Source organism: Pezoporus occidentalis, unplaced genomic scaffold (assembly GCF_034315485.1).
Source record: "Pezoporus occidentalis ecotype Australia unplaced genomic scaffold, CSIRO_AGI_Poc_V1 ctg48, whole genome shotgun sequence".
NCBI classification, from domain to species: Eukaryota; Metazoa; Chordata; class Aves; order Psittaciformes; family Psittacidae; genus Pezoporus; species Pezoporus occidentalis.
This window is the reverse complement of record NW_026915813.1, coordinates 6,881,013-6,901,992: the sequence shown is the minus strand read 5'-3', so window position 1 is coordinate 6,901,992 and position 20,980 is coordinate 6,881,013. Positions and strand designations below refer to the sequence as shown.

Genomic DNA, 20,980 nt, shown 5'->3' with positions numbered 1-20,980 from the left:
TTAGCGAAGATTTTTTTCCTAATACCCAATCTAAACCTCCCCTGGCACAGCTTGAGGCCGTTACCTCTTGTCCTGTTGCTTGTTACTTGGGGGAAGAGACCGACCCCCACCTCACTACACCCTCCAACCTGGCCTTGAGCGCGCAACCAACAGCAAGGGCTGGGGGACAGCGACGTCCTCTGCCTCCCGGCGGGGCAACATCAGGCATCCACCACGCCTGGAGGCAGCGGGCGACGCGATCCCGCGCCTCGCACCGCCCCTCGCACCGCCCGGCCCGGGACACCCCTTTCCCCGCCCGCCCCGGGGCGGTGCCGCGCTGATGTCAGGGCGCGGGAGGCGGTGGCGGTGCCGGTGGTGCGGGCATGGCGGTGCCGCTGCGGCTGCTGCCGCTCTGCGCGATGCTGCTGCTGCCCCTGCCCGGGGCTCCGCGCAGGCCGCCGCGCTGCGGGCCGCCCTGCAGCTGCTGGCGAGAGTCGGCTCTGTGCGTCGGGGCAGCGGGGGCCCCCCGCGGGCTGCCCGCCGGCCTGGGGTCCTTGTGAGTGCGGGGCAAGGAGCGGGGAGAGAGGTGAGGCGGTGTTGGATGCGGGGCGGTCCCGCTTCATGGGTGGTTTCTCTCCTGACAGGAGCCTGGTAAACGGGACGTTCGCCGAAGTCAAGGACAGGATGTTTTCCCACCTGCCCTCCCTGCAGCTGCTGTAAGTATGGCACTGGAAAGGGCAGCGGCCAGCTAGCACTTTGTCTGCGCCTCCTAAACTGAGTTACGGGTGCCCTTGTAGGAACGGGGGGGGAACAGGGACGTTCCCAGCTTGTGCAGCATCCCGTGATGTAGCTGCTGCTTCGTAACAGAGGGATGCATTTTCCGTTCATAAACCACTTCATAAAATGTGTGCTTAGTTGCTGAAGGAGGACAAAATGTTTTATGATACCCTGAGTTCCCTGTTATATAAGTTTATAGTGCTGAGTTTTCATGTGGTGCCTCACTCTGGCTCACTTTGTGCCCAGGAGTCTCACATTGGCTCTGGGACGTTGCAGGAGCTACGGGGGTGAGCAGAGGCTGCTGGGACACTCCTTGGAGGAAAGCAAGCCTTTGTGCAAAGCCTCCATGCATGAAGTGCTGGTGGTGTCTGCAGCATGACTCTGAGCTTCGGTGTCCAACTTGGAGGGTTGCCCCTCCAATGGATGCCTTCTGACCTGGTGGGCCTCTGTCCCGGGGGCCAGCAGACCAGCTCTAGCACTCTGCAGCGCTCCCTCCTTCCTGACCTTGGGCACCTTGCATGGTCATGCCCGTTGCAGTTAGGTGTGTGCCTGCAGCTCGGGCAGCTTACCCAAACTTGCCTTAATTTAGCTGTCCTGGAAGGCAGTAGTGGAAAGGCACAGAGACACAGAGTGCGGTACAATCCCCTCGGGAGCCTGGGTGCCTGTTTCTCTGATAGTTGCTTCATCTGTGCCCTGCGTAGACCGGCTCAGCCTGCCTGTGATGCCCGATACCAGGCAGACCCTCTATACCGCCCACATCAAGGACCGGCTTCCTCCCTAGGGCACACTGCAAAGAAAATTGAAGCAGAAAGATGCGAGGCACCCAGGCTAAGCTCTCACCACAGGGCTAGGTGTTAAAGTTGGTCTGAGCAAGAGGTAGTCCCTGAAGGCCTCTGCTAGTGTTACGGTCTGTCTTTGGGCACCCCTCCTCGTTTGACTCAAAGGCCTGTCTCACTATCTGGAGGAGCAGCATCCTATCGAAAAAACTGGGGAGAAGTGGGTGGAGCAAGGAATGGAGGCTTGCACCTTCTTTAGCATGACACCAGTCCCAAACCCAAATGCCTGTGGGCCTTGGGGCCCAGCACAGAGCCCCAGGAAGAGGGTAGAGGGACTTTGCCCACTGGGGAATGGGGGCAACCAGCTGACCTGTGCCAGCTGGGAAGGGATGAACCCAAGGTGGGCTGAGAGAAACCATGGGTGGAAAACTCAAGATGAGGAGAATCTGGCTTGTTTTGGGTAGCGGTACGGGGAAGAGGGAGGAAGAGCACATGAAGGTTATTCCTATTCCTTAGCTGTAGCAGATACTCAGGAGGAGACATTGGGCTGTGTGGGGTGGTGGGGCAGAGGTTGAGAAAATCAGAAGTTGCCATTGTCACTTTATGGGGTAGATCAGGCATGGGAGCCAGAAGGGTTTGGCACCACCACCTTGAGCCCTGACAGATTTTGTTGGTGCAATTTGTGACTTTCCTTCAAGCATGAGAAAAAAGAATGATTAAATGGCACAAGAGATGAGATACATGCATAATTGATCACTTGGGTACTTCCTGTGTCCTCTGTGGCAGTAGCCATGGTAAAAGAGTAACATAAGGATTTATTTTTAATGGCAGCCTGCATCTTTGTCAGATTTCTTTAGGATAATTTAGCGAGTATTTGTCTAGCATTAGCATAATAACCAAGGATCACAGGGAAAGTTTGCATTTCATGTTCATTAGTCTTCTAAATTAATTTTAGTAAAATGCCTAAAACCAGACAAAAAGAGGATTAATAAGTTTCTCTAATAAAGTGATTAATGTAGACATATTCACTTGGAAAATTCATAGATTTTCCAAAAATGACTTCTTTTGAGTAGCGTTTGATTTTTAGGCCAAATAAGAAGTTTTGCTATTTCTTGTCCTTTTCAGGGGATCAGATTGTTGAGGGTCAGGTTGCATTTAACCATGTGGATGGCACAGTGAGCATTTTTCCTGGGGAGCAGTGGACATTAACTAGCATCACATTATGCCTTTGGTTTGTTTTTTTCTTTTAATAGGCCATTCCACAGAGGTTTATATCTGCTACACTGGTGGGGCAATATGGGCTTGAGTCAGTAAGATTAGTTTGGTCATGGGCAATAAACACAACAGGCATAATCCAGCGTGTCAAGTTTTAATGTGCTTTCCTAACGCCTGCTCTCCATTTTCAGCTTGCTAAACTCCAATTCCTTCACTGTTATACGAGATGATGCCTTTGCTGGTCTCTTCCATCTAGAATACCTGTGAGTCTGGTATTTTATGTCTTCCCCTGTCCTTTATAAATCAAGGTGTTTTGATAAGTTGCCAAGATTCCTGCTGTGGAGCCTTATTCTTTAGTATGATTCCCAGGAGCAGGGGGGATGAAGGATTTATGTTCTGCTCTGTGCAAGTGTTCTTTACAGTGGCTCACCCTTTCTCAAAGGTTGCAAGTGGATTTTTAAAGTAAGCCGGGAATGCAAGGTGGCAATCACAGTACACTGAAAGGCATTGGCTTAGCTTTCCAGAACAGTGCCATCGCTGTTGAGGGGCTTTGAACCTCAGGAAAGAGGTGGGAAAGCCTCTCCTGGCTTGCTGGCAGCCTGAAGAGGAGTCGCAGGGTATCTGTGTACTGCCCAGAGCAGCCCTGATTGCCTGGCTCATTCTCCCAACTTTCTTTTCCAACTTCACCTTTTTTCTGCTATCCCATTTAATGCCCGTGGCATTTATCTTTATGTTATAAATAATTATAAATATATGAATATATAAATATATATTTCATATAATATACATTGTTGCAATTATTTATTATTTATATTCATTTAACTCTCCTGTACTTTGTTCACTTACTTGATTTTTACAGTATCCTCATTTCCCAATTTTTATTTTTTTTTTTTTTAGGTCACCCTTTTTAATTTTTAAAAAAGTATTATCCCTGGTACCAGGTTGTCCTCACTTCATACTCCAAAGGACTGCCATTTCTCTGTGTTACCGGACACGAGCTGGTATGTTTGAAACTTGGAATATGATCTGAAAGAAATTCCTCTTTCCACCCACCTTTTCATGCTGAAAGGTAGCTGTGGAAAACATTTCTGTATTTTTCCAGAGGAAGACCAATGCTCATAAAATTGAGTGCAGACAAATAGGTGTTAAGGTGGGATGTATTCAAGTTTACTAGTCTGATACATGTGAAGCAGCCAACACTGGAATTTGCAGACCAAGAAATAGAGGATAATGGTAAATGGTACACTCTAAAATCCATGATTTGGTTATTTTAGAGGATTTTTCAGAAACAGTGAACTCCCTAATCATTCTCTTTTCCGTGTGTCTACAGGGAAAAAAGTAATTTTCAATATGTTTGTAAAAAGGAAGAAAACCATTTTAGTGTCATTTCATGAATTACTTGCTTTCAAGTGCTGATGAGCTTGTCCCAGCAGCATACTTGGCTGTCCTGGTTGCATTGGTGAGTGCAGAGAGACCCCAGTCTGAAAGAAGAAAGTCCTGCCCCTCCTCAGTTGGTCAAAGGGGCAATCTCTTTCCCTGGTTGTCATCTGCAAGCCAGGGAACAGCATGAAGACTGCTAAAGCCATACAGTTTGAGTTTCCTTTAGCAGCAGCTGAACAAGTGGCCTCAGTTAATGGCTGTGGTCACCCTCCCTGCCAAGTCCACAGAGTGCTTCCTATTCCCAGCAAATCACACCTCCACCTTCTGGGAATCCGGTGTGAGTGGCCTTTCTCTGGGCTTTTGTGGCCATGGAGCCAGTAACAGCATTACAGCTTCTGTAACTCGTGTCTCTCAGTTACCGGTGATCAGACCTTACAGAGAATAAGAAAACCTCTCTGACAAACAAGAATAACAAGTTTCTTTATGTACAAAGCTAAGTCTCCAAACAAAGCTAAGTCTCCAAACAAAGAGCTGCTGGGGAGTGCCTGAAGCAGATACTTATATATATATAGATAGATAATATACCTCCAGCTGTGTCCTGCTGAGCTTGCAGTACTGACAATGGCATTCAGTGCACCCTTAAACTACCTGGCTCTATGTACAGTCTGGATAAGACAGATATAATAAAGATGGTAGTTTTGCTGGTGAACAGAGTGGCATTCCCAGGGTAGCATCCCTTTGAGGCCAGGTTTGGTGACTCAGGAATCCGTCAAATTACAGAGTCCTAGCCTAAATTTGCATGATCTTGCTGCAGTGTGTGCAATGAAGCCGTGTTTATTTGCACAGACTGGTGAATTGGCACTGTGCAGGGATGCCAGGTGCTGATGAGAGTATCAGGAGGCAGTTTGGCTCTCTGCTTTGTGATTTGAATTCATGTCCCCAGGCAGCCTTGGAACAGTTGAACCTCTTCTGACACCTGTGTACATACAACACTTTCTTATCTGCACCTTTTGCATGCAGTCAGGGTCCCAGTCACTTCATGAAGGATTTTGGCTACATCTAAACAGCAGAACCAAGAGCACATGGCATCTCCCACATAGAATCATAGAATAATTAGGGTTGGAAAGGGCCTTAAGATCATCAAGTTCCAACCCCCTTGCCATGGGCAGGGACACCTCACGCTACACCGTATCACCCAAGGCTTCGTCCAACCTGGTCTTGAACACTGCCAGGGATGGAGCATTCACAACCTCCCTGGGCAACCTATTCCAGTGCCTCACCACCTTGACTTTCTTTTGAAGAGACCTTGGCTCATAGCATTTTTCCTCTATTTCTCTGGAAGGCAAACAAGGATGTATAGAAGAGGTGAGACATTTATATCTCGTGAAACCTTTTATAAAGTCAGCATGCAGTTGTCTTCATCCAGGTACTGCTGTACCATGCAATATCTTGATGGCCACCTGGCTGCAATTGCTTTGCAGGGCTGATGATGTATTTAGGAATGTGTCCTCAAGTGCTCAGGGGTCAAAATGCTCAAATATCAACGCTTTCCTTAAATGCTGACATGCAGTCAGGAGGAGCAGCATGCTCCTGGAATCGATACGTGCCTGTGATTATTCCCCCAGTGCACGGGGCCGTGGCTTGTGTGCAGGTGATCACCCTGCAGAGGTGGTGTCCTGGCTGGAGGGAGCTGCAGCAGGAACAAGACACTGGTCTTGCCATTTACCCAGGCTTTGTATGTGTACGGTTCATGTCACTGCTCTGTGGGTGCCGAGGTGGGACAGTGCGTGCAGCCACAGGAGCTGCCCATCAGAGTGTCTGTCTTCAGCCCAGGCAGCCCTGGCACTTCTGTGCTGCCATGAGGTGTTACAGTGCAGGTGATTTGTGAGAGGAATGTAGGACCTCAGCTTTCAAAGGCCACCTCAGAAACCTTTCCTACACAGGTCTTTTGCCTCACACAACACACCCTGAGAGGATTAACTAACAGAGGAGTAATGTTTTTTGCTATGTCTGTTTTGTTCCTCTTCTGCTGGATGTTTGTGTCACATGCTGCTGTCCCTTTTGCTGCCTGGTACTTTCGTCGTTCCTTGCAGTCCACCCAAGGAAGTGGTAAAGGGAAAACGAGCTCCACTGAGACTTCCCCACCTTTAAGTCTGAAGGGGCTGCCACTGCTGAATTTGGAGGCCATATCTTAAAGCACTGGTGATGCTAATAATAAAGTCTTTTAAAAGACTTTTTTTTTGGTTTGTTTTCCTAGATTCATTGAAGGAAATAAAATTGAAACCATTTCAAGAAACGCTTTTCGTGGCCTTCGAGACCTGACTCACCTGTAAGTTATTTACACTTGATAGAGTAATTTCTGCTTGAACAAAACTCTTTGGGGGGACCACTGTTTTTTCTGCTACAGAGAAAACCTCTCTTCCCCTCCATGCATCAGCTTCCTCCTGCTGTCAGCAGCATGCCTCCCTCAAGTTAAAAGCTGGCCTTAAAAGAACTCCTGCTGGGGCAGCCCTGTGGCCTGTTGGGCTGCCTGTGCACACTCACAGCTTGTGCTGAGATGCAGCTGCTGCCTGCGGATGCTGAACCGCTACCACCTTCGCACTGTGTATTAGTGATTATCGGTCCTGGTTCTTCAGCATGCTCAGTGATTGGTCTGTGTGTTGCATTTGCACCTGAGCAATAAAAAAGTTCTGCGTATTTTACTTTTACATGATCAAGCAATCTTCATTCTTGAATAAGAATAATTAATATGTGCCTGTTCTTTATAACTGTTTACAATGCCAGTGGCTGGACAGTTCTAACAGCTGTAGGTGAGCTCAGACTTAATGAATCAGCCAGACAACAGAAAGCAGTGGTACTAAGCTCTAACTTTCTTTCCTAGTTCTTTGGCCAATAACCATCTCAAAGCTCTGCCGAGGGATGTCTTCAGTGATTTAGATTCTTTAATTGAACTGTAAGTAATGAGAATCTTTCTACCGTCTGCCTAATTCTGTCATGCTGTTACTCCTGAGTTTTACATTCTGGGTTTATGTGGTGCTGTACCTGATATCTGCACATGAAAGAAGTGTGCCTTTTATTGTGTTAGCTTTCCTAATTTTAAAATTGTTTACTTGCTAGACTCCTCTAAAATAACTGCTGTTTCTCAAATCACTCTAGTTTCTCATGCTGATGTACAAAGCTTGCATTACTGTACTTCTTTTTGATATTTCATATAAATTGTTTTTTAGGGAAAGGGCCACAACAAATTTTAAAACTACAATTTCTCTGAACATTTTTCCCTGTTATTGTGCATGCATCCCCTGAGATTATATTAGTGAAAGACATTCATTTAAAAAAGCCACCTTTTTTCTTATTTTTATGTTGTTGTGCCACATTGTTGACTTACTATCAGTGTTGTCTTGTGTAATTGAGCTGATAGTCAGCTTCCCCTATTTTTGGCCTAGCCCTCCCAGACAGCAAAGTATAATTGTAAACAACAAAAATTGCCGGGAGATTGAAGAACAAGTACAGTGCTGAAATTGCACATACATTAGTAGGGGAAGGTTAAATTGACCAGACATCAGCAGCGACTCAGAAAATACAAGCCTTACATCTGTATTTTAATGTAACACAGAAATGGTGCCAGCAAGGCCACTCTGTCAACCAGCAGTACTGGAGTAGTTTAGTGAAGGAATGGGATTTATCAGTGTCAGCAGTAGATGGAGGGAAGGAGGCTTGCAGCAGACAACCAGGCTGTCAGGATTTATTACATTGCAGTCCTAATCCTATGAAAATTTATAAATGTGAGTGACTTTACACATGAATCACACATTACTATGATTATATGTGAGCATATTTCCTAGATAGAAACAGTCTTTCCAAGGACAACACTTAGTGAAGGAGAGTTCATAGTAAGAGAGTCCAAATAAAACTGAAGCAACTTCCCTGTTCTCAGTTCAGAAACAATTCAAGGCTGCTCAGGTATTTTTAAATTCAGCATGTCAAGGTGATAACAGTTCTGTAGTATTCGTATTGCTATCAACCTTTTCAAATATGTTTATTTCTGTGTGTTTTTTTAGAGATTTAAGGGGAAATAAATTTGAGTGTGACTGCAAAGCCAAGTGGTTGTTTTTGTGGTTAAAGATGACAAATTCCACTGTTTCTGATGTCCTGTGTATTGGTCCAGCAGAATATCAGGATAAGAAGTTAAATGATGTGACAAGTTTTGATTATGAATGCACCACTACAGGTATTCAGAATGTATATTTCTAAGCACACTACAAATGGTTAAATATCAGAAGTTTAGACTATACCTTTTTGCTTCTGTGAGCATGACCTGGGGGGAGGAAAGGGTTACATACAAAGCACTACCAAGTACAAGAACAAGCATAAAATGAGAAAATTACATTTTGAAGTCAAAGTAAGTACTGAGCTTTTATTTGGATTAAATGATAATGGAAGAAGAGCTCTGACTATTTGTATTCCAAGACTTGATTATGACTCCCTTTGCGACTTTTCATCACAGAGTGCTTTCTGTTATCTGGAATAAGGCCATATAGTTATGGCATATGAGCTTCCCAAAATCTCCGTATTTCACAGAAAGCAATGAAAAGAGGTTTAAATAATGTGGCTATATCTGTTATCTTTATTCAATAGGCCACGATTTAATAGCATCAAAAGTGGTGGCAATACTGCCAGCTGTTCTTCATGGAACTCCATTAAGTTGTGGGAAATGTCCAATAATATTCTCACTACTGTCTTGTTTAGGATCTTGATTTTTATTTTAGGTAATGTAAAGCATGCTAAAGGAAGTGAAGAGAAACTTGCATGTGGTTATGCTCATGTTTTATGACTGAACAGCCGCAGTTACCTATCTTTAAATGTAGTCACATCATATAACTGAGTATATCAGCTGCGAGTATTGTTTTTCATCTTTCATGTATATGATGTCAGCACTCTGCCTTTTTTCTGTACAGTAATACCAGAGGCATTCAAGTTCTCATGTCATCAAGTCATCGCTATTAAAAGACAATAGGAAAGTTGATTACTAGTAATGTAAAACGAAGTTTCATGACAGGGAATGGTAATCCAAGGGCAATATGTAAGGGAAAAGAGAATTAACTCAAAATTCAGAAATACATCAGAATAGTAGCAGGTGTAAAGCACGGTAATCTGCTACATAAAGGATGTCAAAACCAGGAGAGCAGTGTAGCTTCGAATGGTACCTAAGTTACGTTCCTGTGTCTGCCAAGTCACTGAGATGCCAAAGTACAAAGTAAGCGCCGCTTTATTTCACTGCAGTCTGGTTTAAGCAATTGCACAACACTAATGGTGTGGATGAGCAAGCCTTATCTACCTAGTCCTCACACCTGTACTGACCTACCTGCCCTCTGTCATCTCTTTGTACCTAGGACCCTAACTATGAGGTTGCAACAGGCAAAATTCACCCTTAATGTTAGTTCCTTGGTCTGCTGTAGGTGAAATTACTTGAAGCATGAATGTAATTTCACATGCTGTAGTTTGCTGGGGAGCTAAGACGTTAACGTGGTGCAAGGATTGCCCAGCTGAGTATTTGTTCAGATGCCATCAGAGGAGTGCTCTTGCAGCACAGCATGTAGCTGTAATACACTTCAGATAGCAGAGGGCATTTTCAGACCAGTCATTCTCTGAGAAGGCTGTGTGCTAAACCCCTCTGGCCTGGGGGCGGGCAGCAGTAGGCTTCGCAGAGCTCCAATGCAGAGCGAAGGTGGAGAGTGTGGAAGACATGGATCTCTGGCGTCCTTACAAAGTGCCAAGAGATACATGCAGGAATTACCTGTCAAAGACAAAACAGATCAGTAGAGCAGAAATGCAGATCTTCAGGAATGTGTCATGTTTGAGCCAGCATCATGTCCCCTGCACTGAACTGGAAGTTACCTTGCTCAGGCTATAACCCTCTGATGTCCTTGGTGGTCTGCGGTATCAGGCCACAGCTGCTTTTTCCTTCTCTGCCTTTGCTTTCCCCAGATCCAAAGGGATCATAAATATGTCCGTATTCATTCCTTGTGGACTGATTAGTCACAGGCTCAGGCTTGTACCATATTGTGTGTAGTCTCCTTTCCCAGTCAATGATGAGCAGTGCTCTGCAAACCTCTTTCATTCATGTTAGTCTTCAGTATTGTATTTCCCTCCTTTGCCAGATGTGATGAGACTTTCCATTATTTCTGGTCTCTGGTACCCTGTGTGGAGCATGACTGGTTGTAGGATATGGTAACAAAGCCATCTGCTTGGTAAAACGTGCATCTCATTGGCTTCATTGGTTCACTGCATCCACTGAACTGGTACAGTGGTAACAGGAGAAATGGAAAGGGGCTGCCAATTAAAAAAACAAATCAAAACAAGACAAAGAACAAAATGCTCCTATTGCTTCTTCACAGAGAAAGCAATTCACAGTGTTGGTGATCTGCCCTTGTAATTCTTTTTGTGATAGCATCCCTCTTTCCCATGTCTCATGGCTTACATCATGGAAGCAGGTCAAGCTGTTCCGTTTCTTGTTGTTGTCCCATAGCAGTGTGCAAGGGGGCTGTGCTGTGGCTATAAGCACAGTGGGGGACATGTAACTTATGTTCAGGAGGCTGGGAAGTGGGCCTCACGCTCCCACAGTCATTGAGAACAGGTTGTGTGCATGCCTGGGACCTGCTTTGCCCAGGCCTACAGCCAGAGATCATCTCACTGAGCTCTGAAAGCTTGGTTTCCCCTTTCTTTACCCAGCTGGGATTGTCTTCTCTCTTTCCCCACGGGCTGGGAGGAAGGTAGTTTGCAAAATAAGAGTTACCTGCTCTGTACTCACTCCTGTGTGTGAGATCACCTGTGCTGCTGTGGTGGGAGATGGGAATGGATGGCTAATGCTCCCTGACAGCACACCCAGGTCCTGGTAGAAGTCTCTGCTGTGGGGAACAAAGGATGTGAGGAGAGGGGGACCAAGTCACAGGGTGCAGTTTAGGAGCTGCTGCCCAAACAGATTATTGCTCCCCTTTCTCTTTAGCATCCTCCAGCATTCTCTGGGCACCCCACCTCTGCTCTGCCAGCATCAGCACTCCTGTGTGCTGGGATCAGCCAGAGCGGTGGAAGGGAAATCAGTCCAGCAGCAAGAGAGCTGGGTCCCTCATCCATGATGGCTAATGCCAGTTCAGCAGGAGGAGCAGACGCAGAGTTGGTGGCTGGAGGATGGGGGGACACACCACCCCAGCTCCCAGCCAGCAGAAAGCAGTGTTAAAACCATGACAGGGGGAGTAAAATCATGCATCAGGGTTAGAAAGAGAGGGCAGCAGACTGGGCAGCCAGCAGCACAGGGGAAGCGAAGGCTGCATCCTCTTCCCTCTCCTGTGCAGGCTGATCTAGCTTCAAAGAGAGCAATGTTGGGACACCCCCTCCATGCACACACACCGTATTTACTGTACAAGCTCTTTCTAGAATTAAAGCAAGGTATGTGGACCTGCCTGTAAAACTAAGTCAAGCCTCCAAGACGTGAATTGCTGGCAATCCTGATGTGGCAGCATCTCTTTACTGTGTAACCTTGTTGTACATTAGAGTCTCATATTTCCAGCTGGTGCTATAACCAACATTTATTGCTTTTTACTGATTATGACTGATTTTGTTAGCCATTTTTACTCATCCAGTGATATAAAGAGCCAAATGACAGGTGCAAGTAAAAATAGCTGTGTTAACACTGAATCATTTCTGAATGAGCAGTGGGTATCAACACACAGACTGGTTTGTTTTCATTCACAGGTTCCCTCAGAGTGTTTCACAACTGTTCAGATTTCAAGTGATGTCTTTTTCAGGATTAGGGGTTTGGGTTTTTGTTTTGTTTTGTTTTGGCTTGGTTTTTTTTTTTCAAGATTTAAAAAATATTTTGATTCTGAGTGACTGTATCTGCTATTGTTCCATCCTTAGCTGCCTTCCTTGATTTATCAGTTACTTTTACTTTCTGCATACTTCAGTGTCAGCTTTCTCCAGTTCTTTTATTTTTCCCAGTGAGTATGAAGACAACTTTCTTGTTTTCCTACCAGCATTTATGAATCAAGCCCAAACTCTATTTATGATAGTCCCTCGAAGAATGGAGTCTTGTCATTTCTTTCGCAGATGTAGAATCTGCTCTGTTTGTTTAATGGCAGTCATCTATCTTTATTCTCCAGAAGTGTAACTCCTCAAGGGCAAGGCTTTCAAGCATGCAGAGACAGAGGGTTCTTCATTCAAAAGCAATTATTTCATAATGCAACAAAATGAGGGACTCGAGTGAGGACTTAATTACCATTTCACCAAAATCGCTGGATGCTCAGGCCCTTCCAGCATAGGACTGGCATGGTGAAAACATGTAACAAATGGAGCTTGAAACAGCGGTGTGTCGCTCTGCAGAGAAACGCCATCGTAGTGGAAGATGCATTTCCTTTTCTACATATCTGTATCCATACATCACTTCTGCCATGTGCTAGACCCAAGTGCTGGCTTTTCTTTGTCAACTCTGTTATACCGCTTTCTTTTTCTGATAATAATGACCTTCCCCAGCTGTCAGGCCAAAGATCAGACCCAAGTCTCCTCACTTTGCCCCAGACTGGCTCTGTGCTGACTGCTGACTTAGCCCTGGGTGAAGTTTATAGTTAAATCTACAAATGCACTTAAATTTTCAGAAAAAAATCTTGAGTTACACTCTTAGTCTTTACAAGTTACTCCAACTCCTCAGTCTTAGTGTCTAGAGTAAGTTTGCTACTGGGTGGTAATTTGCAGGTTAGTTGTATTTTATGCCTAAACTACTTTATAATGCTCCATAAAACGTTATGTTAACTGAGTTTTTGATTACTCTATTTTGTCTATGGTCTAGCCAAAATGGCGTTATCCCCAGGCAAACTTCAGATACCATTTCACTTTCTGCCTGGTTTAACATAACACAAATTCCTAGTGATTAAATTTACATGACTTAAGAAGTTATTGGACTTCAGCTGGAAGTTGCTGTCTCTCAGCTTGACAGTGATTCTAGCAAGGTGATTTCACTTGACGGGAAAGCACCTTCCAGCTGTGGGGAAAGAGACTTCTCTCTCAATACCCTAATTTCATTAATACCAGCCAGCTTAGATGGAAAATCTGATTTCTGCCACTATTTACCTATTTGATCTCCTTTGCAACTATATTTTCAGAGAGGACAGTTTATGATACCTAAAGCAGGAGACACTTTCCCCTGTTGCTGCATGCCTCATGTGAGCACTGGAACTTCCATGCTAGTGTTACACAAAATCCAGACTGTTTTGCTGATTTTTCAGTGTAAATCGTTATAATCAGTGACCACTTTGTGTTTCCAGTAAAGATGTATCCTAACTTTTGAAAATGTATGTTTCTAGATTTTGTTGTTCACCAGATTTTGCCCTACCAGTCAGTTTCAGTGGATACATTCAACTCAAAGAATGATGTGTTCGTAGCCATTGCACAGCCCAGCATGGAGAACTGCATGGTGCTGGAGTGGGATCACATTGAAATGAATTTCAGGAGTTATGACAACATCACAGGTATATGAACATCTGGATTCCCATTGTTAATGAACTGTTGGCATTTCACAAGGACAAGATTCATACATGGGACCAGTTGATGGTTTTTGTTCCGAATCTGTGTTGAATTTGGCAGATCAAAGCATGTAATGTTTGGACATCAGTGACCTCATGGAGTAGTGCATCTTGTTAATACATGCATGCTTAACTTCGCTGTGGCACACAAACTAGGCATTTTTTGTCTGATCTTGTAAATGGTTCTGAAGGCACAAACACTTGCTGTGAATGTCACACTGTGGCCCAGCTTAGCACTCACTGCCTGAATCACACTGCGGGTTACAGTGCAAGCTGAGGGAGCCCTTGCTCTTGCTAAAGTGCCTACAAAGTAGAATATAAAAATAGTCTACTGCATGTAGAAGGAAATAGCTCTGAAGGATGCTTTTAGGATGGGCTGGCCAGGAAAGCATGTTTTACAGCTGAAGATGACGCAGAAATACTTAAACTGTGTTTTTACCTAGAGAGATGTGCTGTAAAGCTTTCATGTTTACTTTCCATTTACAAACATGCTGAATTAGCATCGTGGCCAGATTACTCTTCAAACAAAAAGTGCATGTGGATGCTGGGTGATTTTCTAATGCTAACAACCGTTCTGTCCCTAACCGATACTCATGATGCTCAGTCACACCATGACAGCAGGAACAGAGTCTTTAGAGCTGTTACACACTGCCCGATTTCCCAGCTACTTCAGGCTATTGGTTCTGGAGACTCAGGAGCTAAATTTCCCTGTGAACTCTCCTTCCCACATGTTCCTTGTTATGTGTAATTATTTTTTACCTTGCATTTTGGGAAACAAAGAGTAAGCTGCATCCCCATCTGGTCTACAAAGGCAGCAAGCACCTACCTCCTCAGGTCAGCTGTGTGTCACTAGTGAAAGTTTACAAGATGCTACCCCTCCTTCAGGAAATATTGGAAATTAAAATTTTGCCTTTTTTATGTTTCATTATGTTTGGTAGATTAGGAGGAAATATGTACCAGTGAATGAAAGCTGAGAAGTTGATGGCCCAGAGAGAGCTAACAGAGCTCTAGGAAAGCTCTGGAAATGAAATAGAGATTTTTGTCATTTCCAAGTTGTCTTCCAGTCACCTTTCTGTGAATAATGGGATCAGGAGACACTTCTGCTGGGTACCTGTGTCCTAGCTCCACACCCAGTGTGAATGCACAGACTTGTTTCTTGAACACCCATTCTGTTCCTAGAAGGTCTGAGCTTGAGCTCTGGACTATGAAATGCAAGTGAGACTTTTGCTGGGGAACATGAACATGTAAAGAGCCTCTTGCAGGGCCTAAAGAGTGTTTTGTAGAGCTCAAGAGCCAGATATGTTCTGTAAATGTATGCTTGGCATTCGGATATCTGAATTTAGCCTTTTACGACATGGGCTTATAGAGTTCAGCTAGTTGTCAAGGTTGCCTTCATAGTCAACATGCAGATTATAGGTGTTGCTGTCCTCTGCAAAAGGGGACATATACAGGCCAGGTGAAATATCCTGTAGAGTGCTTTTTGATTAAGTTAGACCAGAAAGAGCCTTGATGATCAGCTCAGCCATTCAAGTCTATGCTGCAGATACCTTACAGTATTTGAGATGGATCCCACTTCTCCTACACTGGGCAGGTGGTAGATCATCCCAGGCTGGCTGTGTTTGTTACTTTTTTGGTGTGGTTGTTGTACAGTGACTTGACATTCTCAAGATAGACCATAACCTGATCTGATCTAATCTGGCAATCACAATATTCCTAAATATTTCTAGTTTAACATAACCTCAGGAATAGTTAATAGAAACAACAGAGTCAGATTTATCTTTTTCATCCCGCTGTCAGGTGATATATCCATGAGATGCATCAATATTTCTATTTGCAGTAGAAAAAAGCTGACTTTGGCCCTCTTAGAGCAAGAAAATTAGACTATATTTCATTCTTCTGGTTAAGCTGGAAAGATAGACATTCCAAGAATAAGAGAATTTCAGATTCCTGCTGAGTCATGAGATAACTCTTGTTATTTTGGAATAACAAAATTCAGGCTTAGTAATTGTTTTGAATATTAGGGTGCATGTGTTTGAACAGAGAAATAAAGGGTATTCTGGGTAAAAATAAGCATTTTAGGGTACATAATACTTGCACACCTTGAGGGCTGTGACATTTTCAATATTTGAAGTCACCTTTCCAGTTCCTAGGGAGAAAAAAAAGCACGAAAAGAAGCTCTGGTGGCATGTAGCAGAAGAGAAAATTATCAGATGGTGCAGATATAAAAAGGCAGAGGGGTGATGTGGTAATCTCTCTGTGGTTTAAAGGGTTCTTTGTACTGTGCTAATGTATGTACTTTCTTTTTTCTTTGGGCAATAGGTCAGTCCATAGTGGGATGTAAAGCCATTCTTGTTGGTGACCAAGTGTTTGTGGTGGTGGCACAGCTCTTTGGTGGCTCACACATTTACAAGTATGATGAAAGCTGGACAAAGTTTGTCAAATTCCAGGATATTGAAGTATCTCGCATTTCCAAGCCCAATGATATAGAGCTTTTTGAGATAGACAGTGAAATGTTTTTTGTCATAGCAGATAGCTCTAAAGCGGGTTTGTCAACAGTGTACAAGTGGAATAACAAAGGATTTTACTCATACCAGTCCCTTCACGAGTGGTTCAGGGACACTGATGCTGAGTTTCTCGATATAGATGGGAAATCACATCTAATCCTCTCTAGCCGTTCTCAGGTTCCCATTATACTCCAGTGGAACAAAGCTTCCAAAAAGTTTGTTCCACACAGTGAAATCCCCAACATGGAAGATGTCTTGGCTGTGAAGAGTTTCAGGATGCAGGATAATCTGTACATCACACTCACGAGATTCATTGGTGACTCCAGAGTTATGAAATGGAATAGCAAGCAGTTTGTGGAGGTACAGGCTCTTCCATCCCGAGGAGCCATGACGCTGCAGCCTTTCTCCTTCAAGAACAATTACTACCTAGCTTTGGGAAGTGACTATACCTTCTCCCAGATTTACCAGTGGGATGGTGAAAAGAAGATTTTCAGATTATTTAAGGAAATTTATGTGCAAGCACCACGGTCTTTCACAGCTGTGTCAACGGATCGAAGAGATTTTTTCTTTGCCTCTAGTTTTAAAGGAAACACTCAAATATTTGAACACATCATCATTGACTTGAGTTTATGAAAAGCTGCTGGAGTGAATTTCATGTGCAATGACATTTATACACAGACAAAACAACAGAGGCATTTCCAAAACCAGGGTGCACCTATGGAGTGTGATGACATTTTCTGAACTTTTCAAACTTGCGTATTAATCAGGGATTGCATTTACTTGGTTACTGCATGACATGTTCGTTTTATCCTTTTTCAAAGACATTTTGCAATCTGCAGTCATTCAGAGGAGAGTGCAGTGCATCAGGGTTAATGTTGATATCTAAGACGATGGTCTCCATCTTACCCAGAAAACTACGTTGAACTGAACATCTCATAAGGAAAATGAAGACTGACCCATACAAAGCATAGAAATTATCTTGACTCTTAAACAAGCATGTTAGTAATGATTTTAAGACTAGAGCCAGTTCTTCATGATTGCTGATGAATTGCAGAATCAAACAGTAACGTTCCAGAGCAGACTTTATTTTGGTTTCTTGAGGCCTATCTTCAAAATCTGTTTTTGTGGTTATAGTAAGTCTAAGGCGTCATTTTAAATCATTGAAGGTTAAAGGCAAGTCAAAATCTATTGCCATTTTTCTTCCATTATTCACTATTTCAGCAACAAATGTATAATAAGTAGCTCAGCCCACAGTAACTGGGTAGCTAGGAAAGGAACAGTTTGTCACTTCTGGACTGTAAAGTCTTAACATAGATAGAAAATAACAGGTCTGCATGGTGCCATGAATGAATGAACTACAAATTCCATCCACTTTCTGTTTTAATGGGTATTCCAGAAATCCATGTCATTTTGCCCTAATTCATGCTTTTTCTGATGATCCCTCTAGATTCTGGGGTGTTTTAACAAGTATGTTGTGATTTCTCAGTCTAGAAAGTGCAGCTGAAGCTTAGCCTGAAGCACGCATCTACATTCATGCACTCCGTGCTGTAGCTCGTCTGCATGCAGTGAGATGATTTACTCTCCAGTGCTCCCCCAGAGCAACTCACAAGCAATATATTGAGGTTTGGGTTATCACAAGCTGTATTGGGGGAATCCTCCTGGCTGAGGTCTAGATATGACTTCAGTATTGCTGAGTCTTTTGAAACCAAGGCAGCAGGAACTGTTTCAGGCTAGAGCTATCCTTGCCTCCAAGAAGGACTTTCCTCTTGGTGACTCCAGGCTTTTTCCAGGTTGCCAACCCACTGAAAGTTAAACTGGAGAATTTAAACACACTGTGCCCTATTGGTGCTTTGGGTGGATACAGACTAAGGCATTCAGTCATCCTAAACAGGGCAGTCTTGGCACATCCTCTGTCAGGATAACAGCAAGTGACTGTTTTCCTTGAAGGGCTCTCTACCATTCTTACCCAACAAAACTGTGTATCAGAGCCCTTGTTTGTTCACTTACACAGTGTGTTTCTTTGAGTTTTCATACCACTTAGCATACTAGGTTGTTTTACCATGTCTTGCTGCTGAATTGCTGCCTTGGATAAATAGGGAGGCTTTGCATAAAGCAGGCAGAGCAAAAGAAACTGTCCTTTATTTCTTCATACTCACAGCTATCTCTGTGCTGAGTGAGGTTTACTTTTTTTCCTTGGACATGTGAAACATGGCTTATTATTACAAATAGAGATGTTCTTATAGGATCTCCAATGTCCAACATGCCTTCCCCAACTTTTGCCTCATTCCTATGAAATAAAATTATTACTTGTCTGTCAGACCCAACTCATTTTATTCTGTTTTTAAATGACATCTTTGGGTTTTCCCTATAGAGATGCTCATCCTGGTTTTATTTTTTATTACGTTGGCAATTTAGCCTATCCAGCCATCTGAAGTACTGAGCACTGGCCTCCGAATCCCAATGTGGTTTCAGCCCTGGTGGTTCAGTCAGACCAGTAAATGCAAACTAAGCCTCTGCAGTATGTTTTAGCAATACCTCTCCTAGGATTAAGCTAACAAATCCGACAAAACAGGGATGATTCATATGTTTGCCAGTGAATGAGATTTCTTACCCTGTTCCCAGTTTACTTTTTGAAGTGGGTATGCCTGGCAAGCGGTGTTTCTTCAACCTGTGTCACGGAAGAATTTGTTACTGCTTTTCTGTTGAGCATGCATGTTTGAGTAAGAGTCAGATGTTCTGATGAGGAGGAGCATTTCTCAGCATGCCAGCACTTTCTTTTACGGCTCGCTGTGGGTAGCATTCCCTCAGCAAGGGGCATCAGGCAGAGCTAAAAAGCTAGTTTAGAGAAACTGGATCCTGGCCATTTTTACTTGAAGGGAAGCAAGAGGATGGTGGAAAAAGGCTTGTGTATCAAATACCAATACCAGGAGATTGTACTGTTTCAAGAGCCAAGGGGATTTTGAGACTTGGCTATAGACTTGAATTAAATTAAAATGGTCTCTGCAGAGACAGGCTTAATAAAGAGGATAGAGTGATCCGTAGGAGTCCAGCTCATTCACATGGGACCAGAAAAAGAAAGTGAGGGAAATTAATTCTGTGGGAGGCTGCCACTTCTGCTGAGTAGCTGAGTTGGTTGGCCAGAAAGGCCAGCTCAGCATCCCTCCTGGCTTCAGGAGAAACTTGGAGTCAGGCACTGTCCCTCCTGTTCTGCTGAGTTAGTACAGGAGGTCAGAGCAGCCAAGAGGGAGGGTAAAAAGCGCCAGCTGATGTAGAAAAGGTTATGGTATGCTTCACAGGATTAAACAAAGGGAGGGGCTCAGAAAACATGTTCTGTGCTTCCTGCTCTCAAGGAAAGGTGCAGGATGCAACCATAACAACAGAAATCACTGAGCATCAAGAATACTGCCTTTCCAAATGCAACAATGGTTTTGTCTCCATGCCCTATATTCTATAATAGAAATTGGTTTGAATAGTAAATTAACTATGCATATACATAATTTATTGAAACTGTTAGACCATAAGGACAGTGAGAAAGGATAAAAGAACATGCCACCTGGTAATTTTTAAGGTATTCTAAAATACATGCAACTATGTAAAGAACAGTAGTTTATATAAGCATAGATTTAATACAATGTGATAGCTACAGTGGGAGCTTTTTAAGGCTGTATATACATTGAGCTTTTTTTAGTAAAGAAGAGCTGATGCAGTCAATGCTACTGACATGTGTATGCACTCTTTCAATATATGAATAAAATGTAGTTAATGAGACTAATAGTGGTGTGCTGTGAGTGTTAAAATATCCGTGCGGTGAAGATCCACACTTCCAGAGGGTTGGACAAGGTGGGTGAGTGGGTCCTTGTCTATTTACGATTGGTTTTGGCTTTTGAAAAGGTGGATGACGCCCTGCTAAGCTTAGTTAAATTCAGTTTCTCTGTCTGAGGTAGATCGGACCTCCAAGGGTTGCCGTTCCCTGGCTTTCCCCTTCAGTCTTTCCTTGCACCCCATCTAGTGTTAGCAGGTATGTAATGCAGCTATTACTGCGATTTTCGGTTCGTGTTAAACTCGGTTGTTTCTCGCCACAAAACCAAGAGATCTTAACTTTCAAAATAAATTTCAAAAGATACTTAAGACGTCCAGTGGGTTTCTTACACGCGGAGTTGGTTAGGAACCAAGCCCTAAAATCAGTTCCTAGATTTTCAGATCTTTGCAGTGGGATCTCTTAAGATTTGTTAAATTTTACTGAATCATTGGCATTTACTCTGAAATTGCAAAAATAAACATCAACAGTGAATACATGTTATTTAAAGCAACCCTTAAGCGTTATCCGTTGATCCTGCTAGTCACTAGCACAGGGAATAATTCTTTTTGCTTCCTCTTCTTTCTTCAGAAATAGCACAAATCTCTGTAACTAATTGTAAGCTTGTGCAATCAAAGACATGTCTGACATACCATAATGGGACGCAGTTGCTCAGGGATCATTGCTTTCCTTTTAGGTATTCCACCTTTTTATGAGTCAGCAGGCCTTGTGGTGTGGTTCACTGAAACTCCATCACAGCTTCAAATCAACACCATCTCTCCCACCTGCCCTCTCCTGGTTCTTTGCCCTTGCTGGGTGAACATGCTTTTCCACCTGTTATCACCTTCATCCTCAGAAAGTTTCCATTGCTCCTTGAAAGTCACAGCAAGAGATAAAGAGAAAAGCATCCCAAAGAGCAATGTGGGGATGAACACTGCTCTGCAAATTTCAAGGGGAAGACAGAGTAAGGTCTTTTTGAAA

At 43.6% G+C, this 20,980-nt stretch overlaps 1 protein-coding gene across 1 annotated transcript; it reads left to right on the top strand.

Moving 5' to 3' along the window:
- The first annotated feature begins 317 nt into the window (after window positions 1–317).
- LGI2 (leucine rich repeat LGI family member 2) lies at window positions 318–19,975 on the top strand. The gene is made up of 8 exons (XM_062636506.1): window positions 318–535; window positions 624–695; window positions 2,939–3,010; window positions 6,385–6,456; window positions 7,009–7,080; window positions 8,186–8,355; window positions 13,481–13,645; window positions 16,019–19,975. Exons 1-8 carry the CDS (start codon window positions 363–365, stop codon window positions 16,834–16,836), a joined length of 1,614 nt encoding a protein of 537 aa, XP_062492490.1. The 5' UTR covers window positions 318–362; the 3' UTR covers window positions 16,837–19,975.
- The last annotated feature ends 1,005 nt before the right edge of the window (window positions 19,976–20,980 follow it).

What these genes read in the sequence shown, in the direction of transcription:
- LGI2 (XM_062636506.1), top strand. Translation starts at nt 363, where the DNA reads ATGGCGGTGCCGCTGCGGCTGCTGCCGCTCTGCGCGATGCTGCTGCTG. An exon ending in CTGCCCTCCCTGCAGCTGCT is followed by an intron (nt 696 to 2,938) that starts GTAAGTATGGCA and finishes CTCCATTTTCAG; the next exon opens with CTTGCTAAACTCCAATTCCT. An exon ending in TTAGATTCTTTAATTGAACT is followed by an intron (nt 7,081 to 8,185) that starts GTAAGTAATGAG and finishes GTGTTTTTTTAG; the next exon opens with AGATTTAAGGGGAAATAAAT.